Source organism: Zophobas morio, unplaced genomic scaffold, assembly GCF_036711695.1.
Source record: "Zophobas morio isolate AGI-343-1 ecotype UQ-CSIRO unplaced genomic scaffold, CSIRO_AGI_Zmor_V1 ptg000002l, whole genome shotgun sequence".
NCBI lineage: Eukaryota > Metazoa > Arthropoda > Insecta > Coleoptera > Tenebrionidae > Zophobas > Zophobas morio.
Window position 1 is genome coordinate 25,582,636 of NW_026972107.1, and position 27,578 is coordinate 25,610,213.

General features: G+C 32.2%; 1 protein-coding gene across 2 annotated transcripts in view; it reads left to right on the forward strand.

The window, feature by feature from the left end:
- The window catches only part of LOC135131563 (mitogen-activated protein kinase kinase kinase 11-like), an 83,000-nt gene that overhangs the window by 47,971 nt on the left and 7,451 nt on the right, over positions 1-27,578 (forward strand). The window contains exons 3-10 of one of the 2 annotated variants that reach the window (XM_064059372.1): positions 6,215-6,544; positions 14,996-15,171; positions 15,251-15,271; positions 15,336-15,507; positions 15,593-15,781; positions 22,054-22,230; positions 24,422-24,514; positions 24,651-24,789. In XM_064059372.1, coding sequence (XP_063915442.1) covers positions 6,215-6,544; positions 14,996-15,171; positions 15,251-15,271; positions 15,336-15,507; positions 15,593-15,781; positions 22,054-22,230; positions 24,422-24,514; positions 24,651-24,789 — 1,297 coding nt within the window. The remainder of the gene's footprint in view (positions 1-6,214; positions 6,545-14,995; positions 15,172-15,250; positions 15,272-15,335; positions 15,508-15,592; positions 15,782-22,053; positions 22,231-24,421; positions 24,515-24,650; positions 24,790-27,578) is intronic. The other variant, XM_064059381.1, reaches the window with a different exon arrangement.

Here is a 27,578-nt window from a genome sequence, read left to right on the forward strand (position 1 = left end):
CATTATGTCAACAAGTGATTTTTGATATTGTATAAGAGCGTTGCACTTTTTAGTAGTTGCGATTCAGCAAATTATGTTGTCTTGACTCTTCTCTGAATTCCAGAACTTGTTTATAACACGTGCATAGTTTCTGAAATTCCTGGCATATTTACGTAATTGGAGGTAGGTACGTGCACCATCCCATTTATTTGGTGCATCTGTGGGAGCATTTTCGATTCTGTTAACAAAAATAGATTAGATCATTCAAAAAACTTTTATTATTTCTCACTTAATTTAAAATTAATTGAAGTTATTTTGTAAGAACAATCAATATTATTTAATGGTTTTTGGTCTTTGTTTGTTGTTTTTCATTTAAAAAATACATTATTTGAAAAATTAATTGAAAATTGACACGATTATTCTTTGAAAAATGAATTGAAAATTGACACGATTATTCGTTTATTCTATAATCTTTGATAAAACTTTTTAATAATAATAATAATAATAGCGTTTATTGCCCAACAGTTTTACTTTGATTTACTAAAATTTATTTTTTAATATATGTATAACAGTTATCTTAAAAGGAAGTTTAAAATATCTTTAAATTTTTTGAATATTCAAGATTCTGAATGTAAAAAAAATTAATGGAGTGAACTGCATATTTTGTGCAACTTAAAGATTAATTTAGTTTATCTGCATATAATGGAATTAAGGTTGCAGTCTACATATAACATTAGCAATGAAATTGCCGTAGTAAACGTAACGGGAAAAGGTATAACCTTATTAATTTATTTTTTTGCCAAAGCTACTTGATACTTGTATTTCTTTTATGTTATAGTCTAATAAATTTGTCTCTACTCTTGTCATTTGTGATCCACGAGGTTAATTAACAATTAAAAATTTTTCTTAAAGTTTGTGTTTGTTTTTAGAAAGTCTTACTGAGCAAGACCAACATGCTATTTACAATTTATTGTAGTTATTGAATGTTTTAAAATTTTGTTTTCTTAATCAAATGGTCGTTTGGATATTTACATTATTTTATTATACCGATCCATCGATAGCATTTATTGCACCAGTTTTCATATTCGTATGTTCCAAGAAACAGCAATTATGAAAATGTTATAGGTATGTACCTATAACAGTAATATTTATCCTGACATATTTTTCAGCCAAACTCATCTTACATTTTAGAGTACTTTAAATAGTTCTGGTTTTATCGTTTTTATTTTTATAGTTTTAAAACATTAACTTTTAAAATCCTAAGACTTTGGTAATTTTTTTTTCAAATTTCTGTAAGCGAAAATAATTTTTAATGGTACGAGTATATCTTTGTTCACGAATGCCATACATTTTTTATAATAACTTTTAAGTTGCAAAATATTAACAATTTACAGTTGTAATTTATTTAGTCAGTTAGTGTATTTTTTCCAGACGATAAGTAATATCTTATAATCATATTTGCAAGTGTGGTTGCGATACTTAATACTTAATATTTAAAAAGTAAGCTGTGAAAAAATAATGTACTACATTAAGGGCCGGTTGCATAAACGCAAATCAAATTTAATCTCTGATTAAGAACAATTGTAACTATGATAATAACAATCGTTACTATGGAGTTAATCAGAGATTAAGGGCCGAATTCTGTAAAGTATAAAGGCACTTTGGTAAAAGGATTGTCCTTTACATAAAGATATTCCTATTCTCTAAAACGTAAAGGACCCTTATAGATCCGTTGGATAAAGGTGAAGTCCTTTATAGTTTCCCTTATGCAACGTATGGTCATATGTGTCACTTTATGGAAATTATCTGTCAGTTTCATTAGTTTTAATAGTGGCCGTTTCTAAATAAAAGGGAAGAAATGGAGAATCTGTGATTATTTATCTTAAAGGAATTACAATAAAGGTATATATGAGTCAGAACAATGATGTCTTTGTCCAGTTTTATAATTTTATCGTTTAAATTTGTTAATATTAGCACTAAAAATCGTCGTATTAAAGTTAATTAAGCCCAATTTGGTGCAAATAGAAATACTTTTACGATACCCCAAATAGATTGGTAACTAATATACAACTTTGCAAAAACAACTCCTTTGAAGGGGTCTTCAATTAAAAAAGCCCAAAAGATCCATTAATGGTCAGACTCCACTGACCACACTGGCATAAGAGGCCAGTGCTGATATCTCAAAAAATGTGCATGATTTCATAAAATGTTTAATTTTTTTTAATGTTACCATCATAAATAAATAATATTTTTACTATATGTCAGGCACAAAGACCACGACAAGAATTTCATATCTCATTCATTAAAAAAAGCTAAGTTTAAAAATCTCCCGAGCCCGTCACACCAACCATACTGACATTGTGAAAATTTGAGGTTATATACAATCGATTCCATCTCTCTCGACACAATGGTAAACGCAAGCGTTCCTTTTCTAAAAGTATATACTATCGTAGTAAAAACATCCGTTCGTTCCTTTACATAAAGTCGAACTGACGCACAAGTTTCTCCCCAACGGATGCAATAGAGGATAAGATATTAAAGGATTCACTTTCACATTTCCTTTACGCTAATGCCTTTAACAAACGGATCCCTTATTAAAAGGTTAAGTTACAGAATTCGGCCCTAAATTTGATTTGCGTTTATGCAACCGGCCCTAAGAGTAAGTCAAATTTGTATTATCGGTCAGCATGCAAAGTAAGTAGTTTTTCTTCTTTGTTGTAGCTTTCACTTATTAGCACTAAATTATAATCGATGCTTGTTTGCTGTATTTTTTATCTCCTAATTTCATAGCGGAAGGAATTGCCGCTTTACAACGATACCTGGAACAATGAAAAATTCATGCTGGCAATAAAATATCCATATAAATTTGTCCCAATTTCTACTCACATGCCAAAGACTGTATATTAAAATAGTAAATATGCTTGTATATAACGCATAAAATGTAGTAGTTCAAATTTGTACGATGCTTGTCAGGGTTCGAGTTGAGCGAGACTGACGTTGAGTAGCTGTTTAATATGAGAATTAAGAAACAACCATCATACGTTTCACCTATAAGTCAACTCCATTTTAGTTTTGATTATCTATTGCGAAATTCTGTGCTGATTGATTAAGGATTTTTTTCAATTTTGAGTCGTTAAACTAGCTAGTTTATAAAAATATAAATATGTAAATTGCATTTCATAAATTCTCTGGGACGAAAAAAATTGCACATCAAAATTTTCACATCGATTTAAAGTTGTTGTTTGTTATACTGGCGTCACAACCCCGTTCGATAGGACCTCTAGTGCAGAGAAATTTTATACACATACATTTTGTATCAAGATGTATATAGATAATTTCAGAAAATACTAAACCCGTTGTCAAATTTTATGTGTTTTAGAAATGTCATGTAGATGGTATTACGCTAACCAGAATTTGTCTAATCGTCCCAACCAAGTGTTTGATGACTTCACCTCAAAATTTTGCATGGTAAATGCTATTTAAATTTTATACACTCCTGTACTTGCGGTTTGTCAATTCGCCTTGAGTGTTTACGAGGAAAGTTCTGTTTAATAACATGAGACTAATTTTTATTGATGTAGAAAAGTGTGGTCAAAATTTGATAGATCCCTAAATTCAAAAAATGACACCAATCATAATCATGTTGACACTTTAAAATTAATGGAGTATGGAATTTACAGACCCTCTACGCCTGTATTACATGTTATTTGGCTGTGCGCTATCTAATAGTAATGTCTAATGTGCTATCAACAAAAAATGACTTTAAGTTGGCGTCGGACCAACAAGCTATTTTTGAGGATATTTTTATTGATCTCCAGTTATTTTGTAGTTGTGTTGTGGTGTCGTCGTGTCGACGAACTTCAGTTACGAAAGAAATTTTTGATGTTGTGTTGAAACCTTTCACAGGAGTAATATATGTATTTAAAGGTTCAATTCAAGCATTAAACAAGAAATAATCACCACAACAAAATCAAATAATCATGCTAAAGAGCAAAAATCAAAGGATGTGTAGCATACTGGTCGTAGTTTATCAAATCGGATAAAAATTAAAAAAAAAAAGACAGGATGTTGGCATGTCAGTAAAACTATTTATATGGTTGCAGCACTAACACAAGGGTTAAGTATGTATCTTGATCAAATGAAAGGTCCAACGTTAAATTATTCTCAAGTAACAGCACTTACAGTTATTGCGTGTGAGGACTTTTGAAATTGCAGACTGTTTTGTATTATATGGTATTATGTATTGGCTTGTCTTTGAAGGTTAGACAAAAATTGTATCAAACCAAGACACTATTTTCTGCTGTTAGTTTAATTGAATTGGAGTGTAAAAAGTGATGTTAGTTGTTCCAATTTATTATTAAAATGTTGAGCGTTTATTATTTTGTGAATTTTAGTTTTGATTAGCAACCCACCAGTTGTGCTTCGGTAACTATTTTACTTCTAGAGATGTTTTTTAACAATATGTACTAATATTGTCAAACGCAGACACCTCTCACTATAATGAGTCAAGGTCAGGTCAATTCAAAGTTTCTCAGAGTGATAATGTAAAAGAAATATTAGTTATAATTGTTGGAATCTGAAAGCTATTTTAAACGACATAAATTATGTTGCTTAAAATAGCCCTGATCAGGTCAGAAAAAATACATAATGCACGTCTGATACTTTTTGGTACTCAAATGGTGTAGGTCAGTGTTGGGAAGGTTGAGAAAATAGAGAATATTGGATGTTCTTGAAGGAATTTTAGTATTTTTGAAGTATTGTTGTTACGTTTCTGCAAATTAAAACCAAAGCGCGTTTCTCCTAAACTAAAATGGGACTGGTAAACATGGGATTGCAACAAGTCCCGTAGTTTCGGAGATTACATGTCTAATAAAAATTGATACAGACAAAAGACAGACAGACAGAGAAACTGGGCATTACTTTTTTCGCACTTTAGGGATCATGAAAGGTCGAGAAAGCATGAAAGTAGCAACTCAATTAGCTTTAGGCTCGGGAAGCAAAAATATGGATGGGTGCATTGATAAATCACAAATGTAGACACATAATATTTTCTACATTTTTGAATGTATTTATCTAAGAAAATTTTAAGGCGGCGTCATTCAGTTTTTGTTGAGAATAAAAAGATAAATATTGGTTGGCGATTTACTATGTGTACGATAACATTAAAGGGTCTGCAAGATTTCAGACTAGTGAGTTTTGTGGTTTTTAATTTGGTTAAATCTTTTTCCAAAAATCCTAATTTGCCAGATAAAAATAAGGGCATATTAAAAACCTATTATTTTATGAATTAATATACGATTTACGTTGCAAAATCAAATTGTTGGTGAAAATGACAAATTTTAGCATTTTACCATCTGTATGACACCTAAAATTTCACAACAATAAATCGACATCCAACGGTAAATCTTGACAACCTGGTACTGATAAAAGAAAATATATCGTTATTTTACTTTTAATGTCACTGTAACAGTTATTAACGTAAACTGAACAACGTATTCCAACTGTACCACCACGTGTTTCAAGTATTCTAGATAACCTCATTCGTCCCGCGCCGCTATGCGATAACTAAAATTCTTCAATACGATTTGCTTTGATCAGCTGGCTTGTCTAAAGTTTAAAATTCGTGTGCAGCGATTTTTTTAATTTCCACAAAATTTAGTATTGTGCTTCGATTAGGTACTGATTGATTTAATTAGTGAAATGAAATGTGAATTGAAATCTTAAAAATTACATATACTGTTTTCTAGTTTTTAGCTGTATCTATTTTGGCAATTGTTGTATTATGCTATCCGTTTCCCAAGAATGTGTCTCATCGATCCAGCAAACGCTTTTACGATAGATGACGTCAAAAATATCCCATTAATGATTCTCGTCAACTTGCTGAGCTTAATTTAGGAAGTGTTATCTTCACCTAATCTTTGTCTAATGGGGCAAGATCAACTTTACATAAAATAGTTACTAAGTTTCCCAATGCAGTTAGTCAGGTCAAAGAAAATACCATAATACTGTTGGCATTGATCTTTATTCATTGTAGTTAACGTCATCTATCAAAACTACTTAAAATTTACATTGTTTTAATTATTGTCAGTCTGTAAATAGCAGTTACGTATGAATCTGGATTCGACATTATTTTGCCAGAGAACCGATGGATAACAGTAAAATGTTAAACAATAACACAGCTAATTTGCTAAAAAATCGCGTATGTGCAATATTAATGTATGTTTTCCTTTTGCAGTTCTCCTTCGGGAGACGATAGAGAACGACGACCTGCAGTTCAAAACCCTGAAGATAACGGACTTCGGTTTGGCTCGCGAGGTGTACAAGACCACGCGGATGTCACAGGCGGGCACGTACGCCTGGATGGCGCCCGAAGTAATCAAGAACTCTACCTTCTCGAGAGCGAGCGACGTGTGGAGTTACGGTGTGGTCTTGTGGGAGTTGTTAACGGGCGAAACGCCATACAAAGGCATCGACACCCTGGCCGTAGCGTACGGCGTCGCCGTCAACAAACTCACCTTGCCCATACCCAGCACGTGCCCGCAACCTTGGAGGGAACTGATGGAGAGTAAGTGTGACCATTGTGACCATTTATTTTTACGCCACAACAGCTCTGAACGAATGAATGGGTAAACGAGAACTGAATATCACCGTCGCAATCGTCGCATGATGAATTTTTCGCTCTGTAAAAACGGTTTTAACAATGATTTTGAGGTAACGAGGGCGTCGGTGGGTTACGTTTAGCTTTATTCCGAAAGGGAAATAGTTCAAAATATCAGACACTGATCGAGTGCTGTTAGCAATTTTTGCTTGACGCTGGGATAAAATTAATCACCCTTTGATAAAATTTAAAGGATCAGGTATATTTCAGGAGAGCTGTTACAAAGCGAGTGAAGGTCCAGATTACGCATAAAACGTTCCTCGCCTCGGCAGGTATAAAGTGTTCTATTGGCTACTAGGTTTATTGAATTACTTGTGAAAAAGTAGGAACTTCTTTTGTTCTCATATATTCAGTGACAAAGTCCTTTTACTCAAACATATATAGTTGCTTCTAAAAAAGAAGTGTGAGATAAAATAATCCGCAAAGCTATTTGCACTCGCTTTTATGTTTTTTAAGATAGGGCATTTACTTTTAGTGATAGTAAAAATATTTATTGTGATCGGAATAATCTTAAAATAAACATTTTATTCATCATATGATCGAAAAAAAAGAACAACTCCTGGTCAGCCATGGAATTAATTTTTTTTAATTGTTGGCAAAATCTGTTCGCTTTTGAGGTTATGGGAAATTGTTCACGAAATTCTTCTAGGCATCGCATTAAAGAGTAAGACCACCGTTTTCTTATTTGACTCTATTTCAGTGATACCTTTGCATTATAAAAATTTTATGTTACGTTTCAAACATTTATTTACTTCCCGAGCATAAGCTAAGGAAATATTGTTTCATATTTTTCTGACATTTCATGACCCCTAGAGTACAAAAAAGTAGGTTCCCGTTTCCGTATGTCTGTGGACTATCTACGTCGATTTTTATTAGACAGATAATCTCCGATACTACTGAACCGATTGTTATCAGATTTTAGATGTATGTTATGAATATCGTGCAGTTGATAAAGCGCTAACTTAAACTATGTATAATCATCCCGACCAACAATTTGATGACGTCTTCCCAAAATTTTGTACAATATTATTTAAATTTTATAAAGTAATGCACTACTACACGTCTGCTTTATGATTCTGGCTTGAGATTTGATCACAATTACTTTAGAAAAATGTCCCGCACACGTAGAAGCAAGTGAGTCGTGTCTGAGCAATGTTTGACTTCAGGAGCAAGAGAAGTTCTGTCTAAATAATTTTAGACCAATTTTCTATTAAACTGACAATACAAATATCAAACTGACAGGTAACTTCAATGGAAAACAACAGTACTGCCAGCACAGTTTGTCACAAAATTAATTTCATGGCTGACTAAATGACGATTTTTTTTTTCGATCATATAGCATCCATATTGTACTTTAATTATCGAAAATATAAAAACTCGTAATAGGCCGTGCGATTTATTTAAAATAATGATGTTGGCATTGCAAGTATTGAACTCTTTATTTAATAGTTACTTAACGGTTAGTGTCAAATTGGACAAGGACCGCGTTGGTGTTGCCAACATCATTATTTTAAAAAGAAATTGTACGGGCTACTGGAGGAGTTTTTTCCGAACACATGGTATTATTTAACATTTTATCATATCGTGATAATCTTAAGCTAACCTAAAATTGTAAAGCCATCTATTCGATAATTCTGGAGATTGTGTATATCCAACAGAACGGCTAACAGACAGACCGACCGACTGACGGAAACGGAGGACCTTTTTATTTCCCGAGTGTAAGCTAAGGAAGTACATATTGTAATCGAGTCCATCGGACGACTGGCTACTTTCATGTATATTTGACATTTCATGGTTTTTAAAATACGAAAAAATAGATCTTCCTTTCCGTCTGGCTGCATATCTGCTGTCTGTTCCGATTTTTATTAGATAGGTAATTTCCGAAACTACTGACCGATTGTTGTGAAATTTTATGTACATGCGAAATATCGTGTAGATGGTAAAACGCGAAAAGAATAATATTAATTTTTATTTAAAATTTATAAAATAAGACACTATTGTATTTGTGATATGATATATGAGCCGTGTTGAGTTTTTGAAACTTGATATCTAGATTTTTGATTCGGTGATCAAAATTTGTCCGTTTAACCCTCCCGCAAAAAATAATTACTCATCCTACAATTTTACTGAGGAAAAGTTCTTCAAATTTGTGAGTGTTTACGCTAGACATCCAGTTTTTTTTGGGAGTGATTAATTAATTAAATAATTACTCCTTTCCATTTTCTTTTAACCGCTGATCCTTGCAATCTTAACGTGCCAATAGTCGAATCCTTTCGAAGTATAAACATAAACAGTTGAAGTTAAGCATGTATTGAGAATTGAGAATATCTACATTTTTTCCGTTAGTTATCTGCTCTAAATATATTTAATTTTGTGCGCCATTGCCAAAAATTAAAGCAAAGAGTATGCGCTGTTATTTTGTTCATTTTTCTGTGAATTTCAAAAGCATTTTGAAGTGTTTTGTTAAACATACAAAAATGTTAAATCAGTTATGAACTTAAACACTTAAAAATTACTATTACATTTGTAATAAAAAAGATGACGCCATTTGTGAAAAACCCAGCAGGGTACAATGCCAACGATTCAGTGATTTTACGGATTTTTTCTATCAACTCCAAATTCAAAATTATATGTGCGCATTCTAATGTAGAACATTAACATTGTCGTTTAATTTTTTTTAAGCATAGAACCAAATGAGTTACATAACAACTGCTACACAATTGGAAAAAAAGCCTGTTCAGCGCACTTAAAACACATAACAACTGATTTGACAAGAAAACGTTGAAATCACCAAATCCGATAACATTTAAACTGGAACCTTTTGTGTACAAAAATAAATTGTTATATATATAATGTTGTAAAAAAACAAAATCAAGGTGCTTGAAAATTTAAAAAGGAGGGGAATGTTATACGTGCGGTCTATATACGGTAGACACGCATGGCGTGAATAATATTAAGAACATTAAAACAATTTGATTTTTTTAAGAGCACATATTTGGTTTTAGTCGTCACGTTTAAATTATAATGGAGTATATTATCCATTAATATTATACAATATAATCAACCGTATGCACTAGTTATATATTCATGATAATCGGCTGAACTATACGTAATGTCTAAACTGATATCCATCTACAAGCAGTTGTAACAATGCTACGGGTTGCGACAGAAACAATATTCGCACATTTTGTTTTTATTTACTAACCTTATCATGTGGCCACAGTGTCATATTTAATAAATGTTTAAACTGAAGGATAGACAATAGAAAATTGTTGTCTAAAAGTAATTTGGAAAAAAATGGCGACGTTTGTTTTGGTTTTTTTCATCCTAAAGGATTCAGTTGTAAAAAAACTAGGTGTGTGTCACACGAAAGATCATAAGAAAGTAATTTTTCTAAGTTATAAAGTCCCGAAGGTAAAACATTCAAATATCACAATAGAGTACCGGTATATAGAAATTAGTTCAACAGTAAGTAATGGTAGTAAATAGCTACATTTAGTTACGGGTTTTTAATATGACGTGTAATTGAATAGATTATTAAAACCAAGCCTTAATCTCCAGATTTAAGCGTTTTCGACAGGTAGTTTGTTATAATCATTCATGACGACATATAATTTTCACGCTTGGTTGTTTGAAAAATGAACCTCATTAATTTCCATATTTTTCTATTATCATTTAAAAACATGTTATCCAGGATAACTGTTTTACATAGGACAATCATTTAAAGTTTCTTAAATTATGTTGTAATTGACCTGGAATTAATTTAAAATAGATTTATCATAAGATTACGCTGTTGTCGGTTGTCTTTAATTATAGTATTAAAAATACAACTTTATACAATTATTTAAATTTAAATGATTAAATAGTAGTGTAAAAATAAATAAAATAGACTGTTTGAATAAAACTTTTCTCACACTTGTTTTAAAGGGAGATGTCGGAAATTCATTCATGATAACTGGAAAGTTCACGATATTGGCAAATAAGCAAACGGTAGTGATTAAAAAGAATCAAATTATAACTCAAAACTAACAACGAGAACATTCTCAGTTCAATACATAATACTTATATATACAGTCGAAATTAATTTGGTAAAAATTAAAGTGCAAAAACATTAAGATCCTTTCTTTTATCATTGACCCGTTTCGAATTTTTTGATTTTTATTTTGTATAATGATAGTGTGAGTATAACTATTACAGTAGAAATAGAATTAACATTAAAGATAACGTAGCGAAGCATTCGCAAATGAAATGCGATGGTAAATCAGAACGAAAATCAATAGTGAAATACCAGCTCGCGAGGATTTATTGAGAGTCGTGAAGCAATTTTGCAAAAATAAAACTACCGTGTTTATTCCAGCTAGAAGTAATACACAAGTCAGCACATAGCTTCTTCTGACTAGAAGATTTTATGATTTATACAAGCTTGAACTGTGAACTTTATAACATACGTGATTGGTAAAGGACCAGGGAATCAGATCAATACTGAGTTAGCTATTTTCAGGCTCCTAGATAAATGGTGTTTTTTTTATGTTTAGTTCACAATAATTTTACCGAAGAAAAGTCAAATGACACATGAAAATATATAAAAAATTGTACCAATTTCCGAAAAACTTGGCGTTGATTTAAAAGTCCACATTCTATTACGGAGTATATTCTACTTTTTATATCGAGGAACTGAAGTGATTCTTTTTACCCTTTTATGCTCGGAATAAAACGAGGGATAGGAATTGAACGGCACTTTAGTCCTATGTTATATACGATATGTACTCTAACACCGAAAACACAAAAAATTGTCGACGGGTTTCGTCAACCACGTTGGCATGTCAAATCAAAAAAGATGGTTCTCCTATTGTTAAAAAAACTTGAGATACAACGAAACTTATAACATTCTGTTTGACTTATCAAGTTAAAAGTGAACCATACGTGATAATAGAGGCTGTAGGTGTAAACAAGACGAGCTATATTGCGTTTATTGAAACGTTAGGTTCACATAATATAAGTAGTGGAAAATCATGAATTTAACTGATAATAATAATTTTTAACCAAAGAAACTGCTGTCCGAGATATTGAGTCTTTTATCCTTTCAAGTTAAAGCATGCTGCGAAAAACGTTGCGAGAGTTTGTGAAGAGGTGTTCGAATTAATCTGTCAAACAATACACAGAAAACTGACTTATTATTTTGGTATGTGGAGAATTCATTAAACAACAAAATTCAAACCACAGAAAATATTCAGAGGGGCGATGAACTGTCTAACCTTCATGTCAGTGCAGTTAATTACTCAAGAAAAAAAAATACTTATGGATTTTTAAACGATTTCCATCTGTACGTTTTTAACATGATAATTCCACAAATTTCACTATGCATAAAAAAATCTTTGAATACGTAGACCAAGTTGAATTTTCATTTTTTGTTGTCATAAAAACGTTTCTAGGAAAAAGTGCTACTTATTCCCTTTTGAACGTCATTCCATGTTTTTTTTTAAATACTTAATTGAGAACTTCTTTACAAAGAGAAAACAAAAAAACACGCAAAATTAGTGACAACTTACAGGATACTAAAATGCATCCATTATTGATAGAAACTGTGTATTATAATACATATATAAAATCAAATACCGGTATTGAAAAAAAAAGTACAAGAAACTAATTAATGTTTAATTAGAAAAATAAACATGGAATATTCTGGTGTCGAAAGAAAATGCCTATGAAATTTTACAACTCACAATACAGAAATGCATTTCTAAAGAAGTGAAAAGCATTCCCAGTGTCCCAGTACAAAATTCGATAAATTCCGTAAGACAATTCTAGAGATTGTCCGGAACAAGCAGAAAATGGAATCACGAAATAACTTGCTTTGGATAAAAGAAGTTGCGTAATATTGAAACTCGAATCCTTGTAAGCTAACGTGGAAAAATAAAATACATTCTTAGCAAACGATTAAATCCCTAACGTCTATATATATCTACATGAAAAAAATCCGTTACTAACCCAAAGTGAGCCGTTTGCCGTCGATAAACGGATAATAATATCCAAGGGTTAGGGTGCCACCGTTCTTTAACAAAACATAACGTACCTTGCTCCCCATATCATTAAAATGCGTGGTGAGTGACGCGTGCCTTAAATAAAAATGTCGCCGAACAATGAAAGAATGTACACGCACACACACAATGAATTACAAGACACGAGAGAAGCAGAAGGAAAAACCGAAACCACAACAAATAAGATCTTATCGGAAACTGTCACCTGCAGAGAAGTATAATTTATATTTTAACGGCATCTGCCTTCGGATTCATTCCGCAATATCGCAGAGAGGGTTTATACAGGTGGAATAGGGCGGAAAACGACTCGTTCTTTTACTGCAACGATATGAGGATTTATCGTCCTGTGACGTTTTTATCCGGAGAAGGAAATGTTTGTTTCCTGATTTAGGTGTTGGGGAAGTTTTCTCATTAGGGACCGGGTCGCTGGAGAGCAATTTTTAACGCACCGATTCATAAATCCACTCTTAATTAAGGGTTCTCATGTGAGAAGTAAATTTAGATTTTGGATTCTAAAATCGGCAGCCGAGTGTGGCATATGTAATGTGTGGAAAAAAGTGTTATTGACACGGATTTTTTAGAAACGGAAATTGATTTTAATTGTTTAATAGAGTTTCTGTTTGAGTGTAACGAGGCTTTCAACTGAATTAGCCTTTAATTTTTACTTCCTGATTGATAGCTAAGGGAAATATTGTAGTAAAATAACGCCCTCTTCTTGGAATTGGGAAAACGAACACTCAACGTGGAGCAAAAAAGGACGATTTTAATTTTTTAACGCAGAAAATTAATATGTGCATGTACCGATTTGGTTTTATCGTTGGTGTTAGCAATGGATTATCGAATTTCCACTGAAGTTATGGAAACATTACAATCAGTAAGTGTTCCATGTATTAATTTGTAAATATCAAAGTTTAGTGTATTTATATCCACGAAAAAATTGATGGCGTTGTATTAAAGACAGAAATTATTTGTTGAGCAAAATAGTGCACGTCAAAATGGAATTCACATCAACGCAATAATGGCAAACTTGGTTTTTCATTATTTCCTTTTCCGTTGCATCTGTCGCACTAATAAGTATCTATTTTTAGGTGATAAAATTAAGTTTATGAGAAAACCGTGCATTATTTTTATCTGTCTTTATGAGTGATCGGATGAATCTGTATATTTACTACAAGGTACGATAACGATAAAAACTACGTACGATAAAAACTACGTACATGTAACCTTAAAAACTATACCACTAACTTATCATTACGCAAAAATGTATAGATAGACGGATCACATGCTTGAATGCTTTAGATATAGATAGCACCGGAATGTGTTATCAAATTACCATAACTCACCAATAAAGCCACAATAAGGAAATTGCAATTATAACAACTGTCACTTTTTATAGATAATCATAGATATTATTGTCGAACAAAATTTTATCAAAACAGAAAAACGTGAGTTTTTTCCTAGTAAGATAATACATTTTTCAAGGCTGCCTGTAATATATCGAGTGATTCAGTTTGGTGTTCACCTACATTTATTTTTTGAATTACCACCGCAAATATGGCTTCTGCTACATTGGATTAAATGGTTTTAAAACAAACGCTTACTTTAATGCAGATAATAGTTTGTGATTACTGATCTAATTACCAAGTGTTTTCGGAAGTGAATATGTCATGGTACATAAGTGTAAAATTGTTTCTTCTGGTTACAGGGATGTAATTATTATTTTTAAACTGAATGTGTATTTGAAAACTTAAATTCGGAGATACCTCTACTAGCTTGTGAACATAATTTCTTATTAGCTAATTCGATTTTTCAAAGATTTTCCTTTTATAAAGTATGCAAAATGCACCCAATTGTTTAAATAAAACCACAAAAAGAAGTTACACTCCGGTTACAAATTATTCAATCCTACAATCTTACTCCCTTGCCTTCTTGTTGCGGCATTTTTTAAAGAACGGATGTGCATCTTACAAATCTGAAAAAAAAGATACTGTTCAATTTCATAGTTTAATAATATGTTTGAAGTTATTAAAGATAACTATTTTTTTACCTTAATAAGTTGGTCAATTTATCTTCTCTTATTATGTGTGTACATATGTACGAAAATATCAGTTTTTGATATAAAAACAAAAAACACTACCGGGTAAATTAGAAACTTGATAGGTGCATTTCTTCTTCGGGGAAGCGTAGTTTATTTTTAAATAATTTAATCTAGTGTACCGCAGGTCATAAATGTATTAGTAGTTCCATAGATAAGCGAGTGCGAACACCAAATTGAATTATCAGTGTAACTGTTGCGAATGAGTGTATTTTAATCCTTCAGAATGTTGGAAGTCCGACCCTCACCACAGACCCACTTTCGAACAAATCCTCCAGGATCTAGACATAATAGTCCACTCAGCGTTCACCCAAACACCGCACGAGAGTTTTCATATAATGCAAGATGACTGGAGACAAGAGATTGAAGAGGTCCTCTTAGAACTTCGCAGGAAAGAGAAGGTAAGTCCCGCTTGCGTTCATAAAGCTTCATTATTTATCCTTTGCTTTTCTCATTGGCTGCTTACCTTGAACATCCCAGGCATGTAAATCATTTGAAGAGGTAATTAAAAGAGTTCACTGTTGAAAATTCAAAATTGATTAAATATTTGCGTTTGTCTCGACAGGAGTTGCGTTGCAGGGAAGAGGATCTCAATAGGGCTCAAATGAAACAGAGGCTGCACGAGGAACAACTGCGGCAGAAGGAGCAGGAGTTGCAGGCGAGGGAAATCGACTTGTTAGAAAGGGAATTACATTTTATGATAAAGCAGCAGACCCCTACCCCTATTAAGAGGAAAGGTAGGTAATGGAGTACTCTGCTTTTGACTTTGCGTGCCATAATTCAGCGTTACTCACTCTTTCCTTCCACATTTTCTTTGTCCAGGAAAATTCAAGAGGTCGAGGTTAAAACTGCTGAAGAAGGAACCCGGAAGCAACATCAGCTTTCCTTCGGACTTTCGACACACGATAACGGTACAACATAGCACTTTAGACCATAAAGCCATCACTGGGGTAATTTCACCGCATAGTCCTCCAGGATCGCCGGCCATCGCCAGGCTAAGAGCGATAGCACGTGAGTTTACCGCATTAGCAACCGCCATTTCAAGATTTACTCATTTCGTGCCAATTCCCGAAGTGACTAAGTCTTTCAGTACTCATGATTTTTCAGCATGGTTTTCCGCATGAGATTTTGTCATTATACGAGTGTGTGTTTATTTAGATTCGGTTGTGCTTAAATTAGTTCGTGTTTTGTTTTAGTTAAAATTATTTTGCTAATTTAGATCGGTTAGTCTTCACTGTTTTTTAAGTATTTCTTTAATTTAATTGGCAGTTAGTTGCGTTTGGAGCACACTTAATTGATTTTATCTCACGATAATCGAATTTTAAGGGGGGAAAAATAAAATTATTTCGGATGATGATTTAAGCTCGTTTTAGATACAAAACTCGTAAAGTCTTCGTTCCAAACGATGAGCGTAAATCTGGTATGCGGAATATTGCCTCGAAGATGTACTCACGTGATGTGTTTCTAAATCGACAACTACTAAGCTTGATAAATGTGGACCATCTCGGTGACGCGCTATTAATCGTTAAGGAATAATGTGTTTTTTAACGCGTTTAGTCGATCAATAGACTACGAGAAATTAAGAATAGAGTTGCAATTTCTTCGGTTGTTTTCCAGGGAGGGCGTTTTTATATTCCGTCGATGTGACCTTGTTTAACGCTTCTCTCCGCGAGCTACATAAATATTAGATTTTGTAGATATTGTAGAAAAGAAAGACTGTGTGAGAAGACATTACATTTTCCACCCTCGCACATGAATTTCCATTTACACGGTCGTCTTATCTCGTAAAATGTGGAAGAGATGACAATTGTACATACTTTAGAACTGGAATTTCAATGGTATGTACTGTTTGTGTTCACCATGGGGAGACATTATACTGGAGCTAAGTTTTACGTTTTATCACCGAATTTAAATATGTACAAAATTTCATAAATAGAGGTTGTGATTCTAATTTTAATATTATTATAACATTCTGTTCCTTGGGTAATTATAACATGAAAATATTGAATAATGCTTCACAGTTTGTTAGGAACGTTACTAAAATTTTTAAAGCTACGCCTGTTACATGTCATAAAAAAATATTAAATATTTTAACATAAAAGTCGAAGTAACATAAACAGGGTGGCTAATACAAAAAATAACTATAGGTAAAACAGAAACGCAGTTTTTAACTCTGTTCACCTTTATGTGATAGCGACAATTTCTTATGGATTCTTGATGTATTAAATATGTACTAATAATCAGCATTTATTCGTTAATCCAAAGATTATTTAAAATACTTACCATACACTTGTTGACAAATTTTTAATCTATGATAAAATACTAGGTTAAAATTGTTAAAAGTTTCAGGTGGTGTTTGTCTGACACGTTTTTCGAACTCATAAAAATTATTTGGATTTCTTAATAAAGACTTTACTTTTGAAATAACCTCAAAGGTGGAAATCCATTGGCATTAAATCAGGTAATCACGTTATCGATTTCGTAAACAGTTTTTCGCTCTCTATACATATAAAAAAAGATTTGTATGATTTTACCATTCATTAAATACAAAATAGAAAATTAAAAAGGGTTAAAGCTTAAGGTCAAATTACATCTTGTAGTGTATTTTTATTATTGCATGTGTATTAATTAATTAATTATTATTTTTTGAAAATCGAATTGTGGAAAGTAGCAAAGCTCATTTTTATTTGTATTATGCTTAACAGATGCTTTGTTATTTTCTGAGCAGTTTTATATTTAAAGATTTTTGTGCAATTGCCATGTTTTTTTAAGTACTTTCATGTTGCGTGATATTTTTGATCAGGTAAAATTTGGAGTAGTAGCAACAATGACATTGACACTTCATCTTTGAATACCCTTTTGTTACAAAGTTCGTGTGACGGCAAAATCAAGCAAGGAATTTAAAAGACTTTTAGTTACGTCGTAAATCTGACTTATAATTTAATAAGTGCACATCTGATTTTTCAAAAACTGTGTAAAGATGTCTTCAAAATTGATTTAGTGATCACGAATATGAACTAAAATTATTTATTCATTTATTCCACAAAATTGATTGATAACACCATGCCAGAAAAAGTATTGACTTCGTTTAACCGAAAGTACATTCTGGAAGCCATCATTGCTTGTGAATCTTTTGAAAAATATATCCTTCGTTATGATTTAGAGAGAATTTCTATATAAATAACTTCACAGAGTTTTGAAATTTAATTTTCCAATCATCATCTCTAATTACGGACGAAAAAGCAAGCCCAATATTTAATTTGGCAGATGCTTTCCATCTCATAATCTTAATTGATCCGGTCCATGAATTATAATTAGTACAGAAGCAAACCGTATTCAAAAAATATATATGATTATATTTTTAAAAGTTAACGCAATGTTGTTAATTAAAAAGGAGTTTCATATAATAAAAAAAAACTGCAAACTCGAAATACGAATGTGCATATTTAATTATTTTCATGGATATCAAGATAAGGTTAAACAGTTGTTAAAGTTGTAACTTTTGATAACTTGTAAAATTTCTTATATCATCTGAATATAAAGATTGCCTTTGATCTAAATATTAAATAAAATTAGTATGGAATATTGGCTCATATCGTATAAAATGTTTAAAACGACAGATGTTTGTCCATTACATGTACCAAGTGTCCCAAGTTTGCTTCTTCAGAGTATAGCTCGTTGGCCAGTTGCGACATCAATATGCGGTAAGTTTAATGACAAGCTGAGTAGTATATAAAATTACGAGTTCAAAGTGAACCTCAATGTTCCAACCCACAAGTTTTTAACGTCGAATGTCAAATAAAGTCATACATTTTTTGTAACATTTGTATGTGCACAGTTGTACGCTGTATTTCGTGCTGTAAAAATAAAGCTCTCGTCTATGTTATTCTAGTAGGTATTCAAACGTTTATTATGAACTCGTTCCAGATTGTTTAAGGCAATGTTTTGGAATACCATACTAGGTGTATTGTTTGAGTGTCGCTTGCACGTTTAGTGTTGAAGTCAGGGTTGGACTGTTCATAAGCCCAGATCCAGACCACCCTCGTCGCTATTAAATACACAACCTTTAAATAAGGAAAAAAAATCGAAAGATACGAAATAACAGAAAATATTAGATAATAATAAATATCGCTTTTAACGTATGCTGGTAAACGAGTTGTTGCCTCGGGAACAAATTTTGGGACATCAGGTATAATTAATTTAGTCGTAACTGCTAACCGAATTTTTATTAAAAAATAATCTAGTAGGTTCTGCGTTTTACAGCTTACCGAACAGAAAACCGATATGAAGTTTTCCACGAGAATAGCCAATCCTGACTATAAAGCGATAACTATCAAAATTGTGAAGTCTAGCAAACATTCTATTGTTAAAATAGATAAACTTACGATCGTCCCCTCCGATGACCACCCACTAAAAAATTGTCTCATTAAAGCTATTTAAACAGTGAGATATTGATCGTATTTAATGATACCGATAACTTTAAAGTCAGAGTTGTTAATATTTGTAGGGAAATACACTGCACGTCAAAGAAAAGGAACCACCTTAAACAGCTCATTTCAAAAACGGTAAATAACTCGTATTTTTTAATATGGATATAACTGCTTTCTATCCGTGATTTATCAGCCACCGATAATTTGGTTCGATAGAGATTGTAAATGTGGTTTAAAGGTATGGTCAGTTGTAGAACAGTGTCCACTTTTAATAATTTTTAAAGCACAGAATACATAAAATATGTCTTTGTTTCCAAAATGAAAATATAAATTAATAATTTCTTGATTTTTTTTTTCAATTAAATTTGTTGAAAACTGAAAGCAAGTAATTTTCAATTGTAATTTTTTGGAGAGCGATGTTCAAATTAAATTTTTAATCAAATATACATACATATCAAAAATGTTTCAACGTTTGAACTAAGTATTTTGTGCATAAAATATAAAAAATTACGTTTGTATTACAGCTTATTCTTCCGGAGTTAATTTAAATAACTCAAAATACGATTCGATTTTTTATACGTTTGTCAAGGTAAATTCTGCAAAATTCTAGACCTCCATCTGTAATTTTTCAATATGAACATTTTTACGGTGGAAAATTTTAATTAAAAACTTGTGTTTAATATTATTTTTAATTTTTAAATATGTAAAAATACAGTGTTAGTCAGTTGATATCTCGTTAATTATTATTATAGATTAAAAAAATAAATAAAAATTGTATGGTTCTTTTTCTAGCATAGACGAAAATTGTTTTCAACATACTTGTGTAGTGGAAAATAATGAAAGTGTATGTTTAAAGAATCGTACGCTTTATTTATTTATTTTTTTTTTCTTTTCTAATGTTAAATGAGATCTAAAGGATCGCGAAAAACGTTACTACGTATATGAATTTCGATAGAAACATTCATTTGATTTTAAATTGTAGCCCTAAATGAGTCAAAACCTCAATAATAATTAACGGGAAGCGCGTAACCTTCCATCGCCAGATAGTTTGGGCATCGCATATACAGGGTGAATCACTAAGCGCGCATTCCTCGATATCTCATTAATTATTATTAGAAATAGAAAAAAAAAACTCAAAGACTAAAATTGTACGGTTCTCTGAGGACTATAGTTCAAAATTATTATTTTTAACTTTATAGTGTTTTGTTTTTAAGACGTAACACATGACTTAGTTTTTTTTTTATGAAACGCCCGATATATATTTTCACATACTTTGATTGACTTCTTTCCTCTTAGGCTTTACAACCACAGTTTATTGCAACGTTACCACGTTATTCAAATTTTTTTGAAATTTTTTGGCAATGGGAAAGTTCACAAAAAAATCACAATAGGGTATTTTTAAAATACAAGATTCTTAATTATTACAATTTTCAGGTATTGATATTTCAGGTTTTACTAAGTAGAACACCCTATATTTTATTACTGCATCTTATTTTATTTTTTATTCTATTTTTTGCTGAGTATTTTCATATTATTTTAAAGTTGATAATTCATGTGATTTTTTACTTTTTAAGGGACACAATATTAGAAGAATGAGGACAAAAAATTGAGTAAGATACAATAATAAAATACAGGTGTTCTATTTGAAAAAAACTGAAATGTGGATATTTGAAAATTGTACACTTTTAGATTTCTTTTTATAAGCACTGTATATTAAAACTGAATTTAGTTGATCCCACTACAGAGCGCGTATCTTTGTTTATCCTTCCACAAAATATAGTAAGACAGATTTTAAAAAGAAGCCTATTGCGATTTTTTTGTAAACACTTTCATTGCCAAAAAATTTCAAGAAAATGTCGCTTCGGAATTTCAAAACTAAACCGTGATTGTAAAGGCTAAGAATACGTCAATCAAAAATTCAAAATATGTAAAGATATATAGGGTGTTTCATAAAAAAAAAAAAACTAAGTTGTGAGTTCTGCTTTAAAAATAAAACACTCTGTATAGTCTAGAGTGTAGTCGTTAAAAAACTTTGGTTTTTGACTTTTTTTATATTATAACTGACCAGATATCGAGGACCGCGCGCTTAGTGACTCACTGTTTAAATTAGGTGAATCCTAACTATTTTTGTCATATTCTGCATTAATGCTAAAATGGATTAAGGTGTTTTCAATAACATTTATTGCAATTCTCGCCTGTTTCGTTTTCAAAATAATCGTTGAATTACTCAACCAGTGTAAAAATAAAAAACGATTTGTTCTGATGACAGTTCGATATAAGAGATTATAGTGTTTCTTATGAAATATTCAACACTCTGCATTAGTTTAAAAAAGGCGGTTGTACTGATATTCCTATAATCACATTACAACGTGTATTTCAAATATTGTTCGAACTTATTCAGAAATGAAATGAAATCAATTTGCAATCAATGTTTGTTCCTGATTTAGCTGGACTTATAAAATGGGTCACCACTTTTCGGTAGTGTTGACTGCTGCATTTAGTAATTAATCGCTACCAATAATTGGTCCAATGACCCAAAAAAATCAGTGCCTGTTGTAAAAATTATTATTTGAAAGCGTCCATCATTAAAGCATCTCTCGCGAGCTTACAAAATTCGAGGCAATATTGTAGCTACCATACCGTCGCTCAGCATCCAGAGTATTTCATTCGCGCGCCGTCCACGTAACCCAGCCGTCAAATGACACCGGTCTCGCGCGCCGCCATGCACACATACTATCCAACAACCATCCCAACGACCGCAATTACCAACCACCATCCCCGCATAACACCATCAACCAAACAAAGCAGCATCCTAGAACACTGAGGGCAGAGCAGGCTGTTGTTATATTTCAGTACCAGCGGACGGCGTAAAGGGGAAAACGTGGGGTCCTAGCACGTGCCACCAGCGCGAACGGGGCCAGATAACGATGCTCAGGCCGGCGCCGAACAGGAGCGCGATCTGGTCGAAAAGCGCCCCCAATCTGGACAAGACGAGGAGCACCGTGCTGAGCCGGCCGCCTCACGACATAGGTAACACATCCCCAATTGACAGTAACAAAAGCTCTGGTCTGCAGATGTTAATCAGTAAAGTGTCGGCTCTAACAACCCTCTCGGAGTTCAGACGGTTCGGAAGCACGCTGCGTAACAATAGTTTTCCCACAAATAACGCTTCGCTAATGCAAAAGCCGGGTTTGGGACAAAACGAGCGGCTGAGCAGGTCGATCGGTAACATTACTGAGACGCATTATGATACTGTGTTTAGTACTGATAGCTTCGTGATAGCGAGGGGCGTCAGCAACTCGGTCAATTTTGGGAAGGAGTATGCTGATGTCAACGACAATCACGACGATACCGAACGGTTACTCAATTGATTCGATTTTTAGAGTTTTAGCGCGTTGTGATTTTCTTTATTTTAATTATTTTGGTTCTGTTGCACCACGCTGACGCTTTTCACCTTTCTTTCTTTTTTTCCTCGATTTACGAGAGCATTCCAAGCGATTTTTACACCTACGAAATTTTTGGACTGACATTCAAATTACTTCAACTTCCTTGTTGAACATACTGTTTTGGAATATTTGGAATCATTACTGGGTGTTCCGATATTAACACAAACAAGTTATTATTCCCGAGAAACCGAAAATTTCAATTGTGTCCAAGCATTTCCGCAGCTACGCTGTCATCTTTTTGGATTGATTTTAGATGACAGCGTAACGGCTGAAACGCGTCGACAGTTTGTTGAAATTTTCAATGTCGGGTGGAAAACGTGTTTGTGTTGGATTGAATTGAATTGAATTTATAAATAGTTAAATTTTATGCCATTTTTCATTTTGCAGAAAATTTACACAAAAAGTATGATTCAACAAAAAGTGACGATTTTAAAATTTCGAAAGATTGATTGACACATGTAGGTCAATATTATTTTCATTTATTTCTTATCTTAGGAATGCGCTAATTGCTACCTAATGTTTCTAAAGAATTTTAAATTTGACGTAAATTTTATAAAGTATAAAGCTAGAACTAAAAAAAGCAAAAGTAGTAAAAATTTCAACTTTAAATAATAATAGTGATAGTGATTTATTACCCAACAGCTGGATTAGTAGGTAAATGCTTAAAAAAGATTTTATTATAATTTAAATTGTAACAATAAATAATACTAAATATTTTATTTACCGAATCTACAAAACACTATTTTTTGATCTTAATATCGTCACTAGTTTATGACGTACCATTTGAGTGCCATTCCAGGACTTCGGCGTATTTAAAATGCTGTCAGTTATTAGTTCGTGTCCAATTTTCTTTGCTCATTTCAACTGCCACTAAATACGGAAGATGAAAGCAAACGTGATTGGAAGCCTCAAAAGTCTGATTTCTCGAAGCACAGCTTTTCTATGTGTTCCTATCTATTTAAAATTCTAATCGGGTTCTTTCGTTAAGGCGTTTCCGAGGAAAATCTTCCGAATGTAATGTGTAAGTCAGACCCTCCCCCCAAATGATAAGTTTTGATTTTTTAGTTTTAAGCACAGTAGCATGTTTTGGATTTAAATATATTTTAATTGATTTTATTTCAGCTTAATTTCTTAAGTAGTACTTTGTTTTATATTATTATATTATTTTGTGTAGTTATGTAATTTAGACCTATGCTGTTTTTATTTAATAAATTGAACGGCTTTTGAACATGTTTCGTTTTGTTAACGAAAAGCTTGTCCTATTGTGATTTTTAAGTGTAAGTGAAACCTGTTCAAACTGCTTTTTCATTGGTGATGGTTCTATTTTATGTAATTTGATTTTCAATAAACATTGTAATAATGTTTTTTAATTGCTGTATTTTATTTTATCACTCGCATGTCCTTAATTCTGGGATTTTTCGCACTAAGAAATGCAGTGACAGTATGGTGTACACAATTACACATGGTTGCACCAATACTGATGGCGAGATTTTAACAAACCCACCAGTATTGATGCAAACGGTTTATTGAAAAATATTCCAACAGAATTTAAACACATTAACGAAACCGTTGCTTTTGTTTTAACTCACTAAATTCTTCAAAATCTTAATACATTAACAACGGATGCTGGAACATTTTCAGTCTTTGTAGTCTTTTGAATTTAATTTATTTGCTTCTATTCGTTATATTTGTCAATACTGTGTAGTAGCTTGAAGTGTTTTGTGTAAAGTTTGAATGTGTGAAAGAATCGCTAGAGTGTTTATTTGGGTTAACAGATTTCATTCCGCCTGAAGATTGGGGCCCTGAATATCCCATTCCAGGAACGATTAGGCATAACGTGCCCATTCCCACTCTGTACAGTGCGGACGGTAAGTTTAATTCTCTTCCGTTATACAACCCCTAACAACACTCGAACAAACCAACGAACGTTGTTTTGGGTCCTTTCTTTCCTAATCACATCTGATGAAACCATTCAACTGAGCTTCGTATGATTTTAATTTATAGGTCAAAGGTTGAAACCAAAGTTAAGTATTGTGGAATTAGTTTTGTACAACATCGCTGCCATGTTAGCGGGAGTCGCCTCAGGTTATGACGTAAGACTGTCGAACGTGTCGCCGTTACATCCAAGGCTGCAACCAAACAGGTACTTATTAAATAATCAAGTAATAATTTTTGGGATAAGTTATGCGAATTTATTTTTTATTTCTTTAAAACATCTTCAACCTTGAAATGAAAAAAATGTGCAGGTTGTACCTGTTTTACATCAGTACATTTCGCTATTCACTTTTCACCTCTGATGTAAATAAGTGTAAACGGTTCTTGTATTGTTACTTATTAGCGACTGTTTGCACAACTGAAAATTGTGTCAGTATATTTGCTACTTTAAAATTTTTGTTTTGAATAAGTCGTATATTGTTTACGAGAAAATAGTGTTTATTAACGGAAATGGTCACTTGTGTAAGTATCGACGGATCAAAATTTTTGGACATATTGAGGGTACATAATCTTTTCTAAAATGAAATAGGATGTGGCGATCATTTTAAAACTTGAGAAAAAATATAACTGCGAAGATCATTTTTGTTTTGGTATAAAAAAGTACACGGGGAAAGTTAGTTTTTGATTAGATGTGACAACATGATTTTTTACGCACACGAATTAAATTATTAATAAAGACGGGTTTCATTTTAGAAATAATAGCTAATAATTTCTTGCTCTTGTAAAATGAATTGATACGTATTGTATTTGTAAACAAGAACCAAGATAATTTCACTTAAGAAAATTTAGAGTTAACCATTTAAACTGTAATTATTTTTCAAAGTTTATTGAATTAAAGTATAAAACAGTTAAAATAGAAAGTACATTTGCAATATATCTGAAAATGATACTGAATCTGTAACACTAAACTTGTTTTTTTTTTTTCTTTCATTATTATTATTACTTAGTAATAATCAAAAACGTGAATTAGAGTATAGGCCCCTACTTACCGTCGTTATCCACTCGTTTTCTATTAGAATTCAATGCATTTTTATGTTCCCGTATTCTCACATTTTGTCTCGGTCTCGGCGATCGAATGCTCTCTCGAGTATAACGTGTTTTTCCACTCCGGAGATTATTATTTTTAAGATACGTATATTTGTGCACAATTTTTGTGATCTGAAGCCTTGGCGCTTTGGTATTAATATTTTATTCGGAAATTGCTTAAACTTTGCGATATTACCGTCAGTAATTCTTTACTTAGGACACTTGAAAGGTTTATTACTCTCAAGTTTTCACTTCGACCTTTAAATTCTGTTTCAACTTTGTGTGACTTAATTTCCCTTGTTGCTAACGGTTCATTATATATTTTCCCAGGATGTCTCATTCATGTTTCTTCAGTGTACAAAATTCCCTTTAGTATCTTTTACAATTTATGACGATGCCACTTTGTGTCCACACCTTCAGGTGTCATTTCATTTTTTGCGGATCCTTTCTAATCACTTTACATTTTTGTATTTTACTTACCAGCGGTGTTATATCTTATTTTTTTGAGTTTCCTATGTGAGAATTAAATGTATTTATTTTATAGTTACGCTTAAATCATCGTAGTAAATAAACTTCAGGTGTAATGTAATTAGTTGAATAGAATTATTAACCCTGTTGATTATCGAAGAATTGTTTGTTTGTTTTTGCAAATGTAATGGCATCTATCTTAATTGTTTTTATGTAATCTAAACGTCATCGTTACGGATATAAAGGATTGCATTCTTATACAGTCTTCCAGAAAAAGTATCCTAATTGAAATACGTGCACAAGGCGAGGACAGTTAGTGATGTAGGGCATAAGATCATGACTTTAATGAAGAATTTTTTTTCTGTCATACATTTGGACATTTCCATAACGCAATGAATTTGGTTTTGTTAGGTAAATATTTACAAACAGTTTGACGATTCACATTCACAGTTAGCATAATGAACAGGTTGACAAAAATATGTAGATACATACATCTGAGTAAATATAAATTTAATTTTGTATTTTAATTGCATGTTCTCCCTTAATTTATACCCAGGAGCTGCCGCGGGCACAATATTTCGATAAATTGCTGACTGGAGGACTTCTCATTTAAAGTTTGTAGAACAAGAACTATGAACAACAAAGTTCATATTTCATTAAATGTACATATCTGAATAATTGAAGTTTCAAGAAATTACTAAAGTTTAGTACTGGTTTTTTAAATCGGAAGTGAATGTAATAAATAAAGCTATTGACATTCAGAAAAATGCATATAAATCAAGTAATTGTTTAGCATAAGAAGTATTTCATGTACACGTCGATGAAATTGGATTCGTGTGTTTAAATAGTGAAACAACTAACTTATACAATTAATTATTCGTTATGTTTTTGTTTATAACAATTGTAATTAATACATACCATAAATAACTTCTGATAGATCAGTGAAAATAAAGTATTCAATTCATGTTATGAATGTAATTGAAGTTTTTGTATACTTTTTAAACAATTTCACGTTTTTTTTTTGGGTTGTAAAGTTACTCTTTATCAGCGCGCTAGTAAAATTTTAACCAGTGAAGGTGCGCATCCACTGAAAAATATCGGTTTCATCTTAGTTCAGTAAAACTAATTTTACCAATGGTTCAAGATGTATTCAATGAATGCATTTGCGTTTTAATTAACTTCACTGATCATCATAGGTTTTAATTTTCAAATTCGTAGTGAGTGCAGTGCGTATCTTTATTGTAAGTGAACCTGCTAATTTTGACGATGCAAATGAAATGGCTCTTTTCACTGTGTTGAATGTAGCATAACAGATTCAATAAATAGTGGCTTGGTGTCAGATAACTAAATAAAAAAATACAATGCGCATGCGTACTTGATAGAACCCCTGTAACTTTTTTATTCTTAAAGATAAACCTGGAGTTCTTTGAGCAGATTTGTATC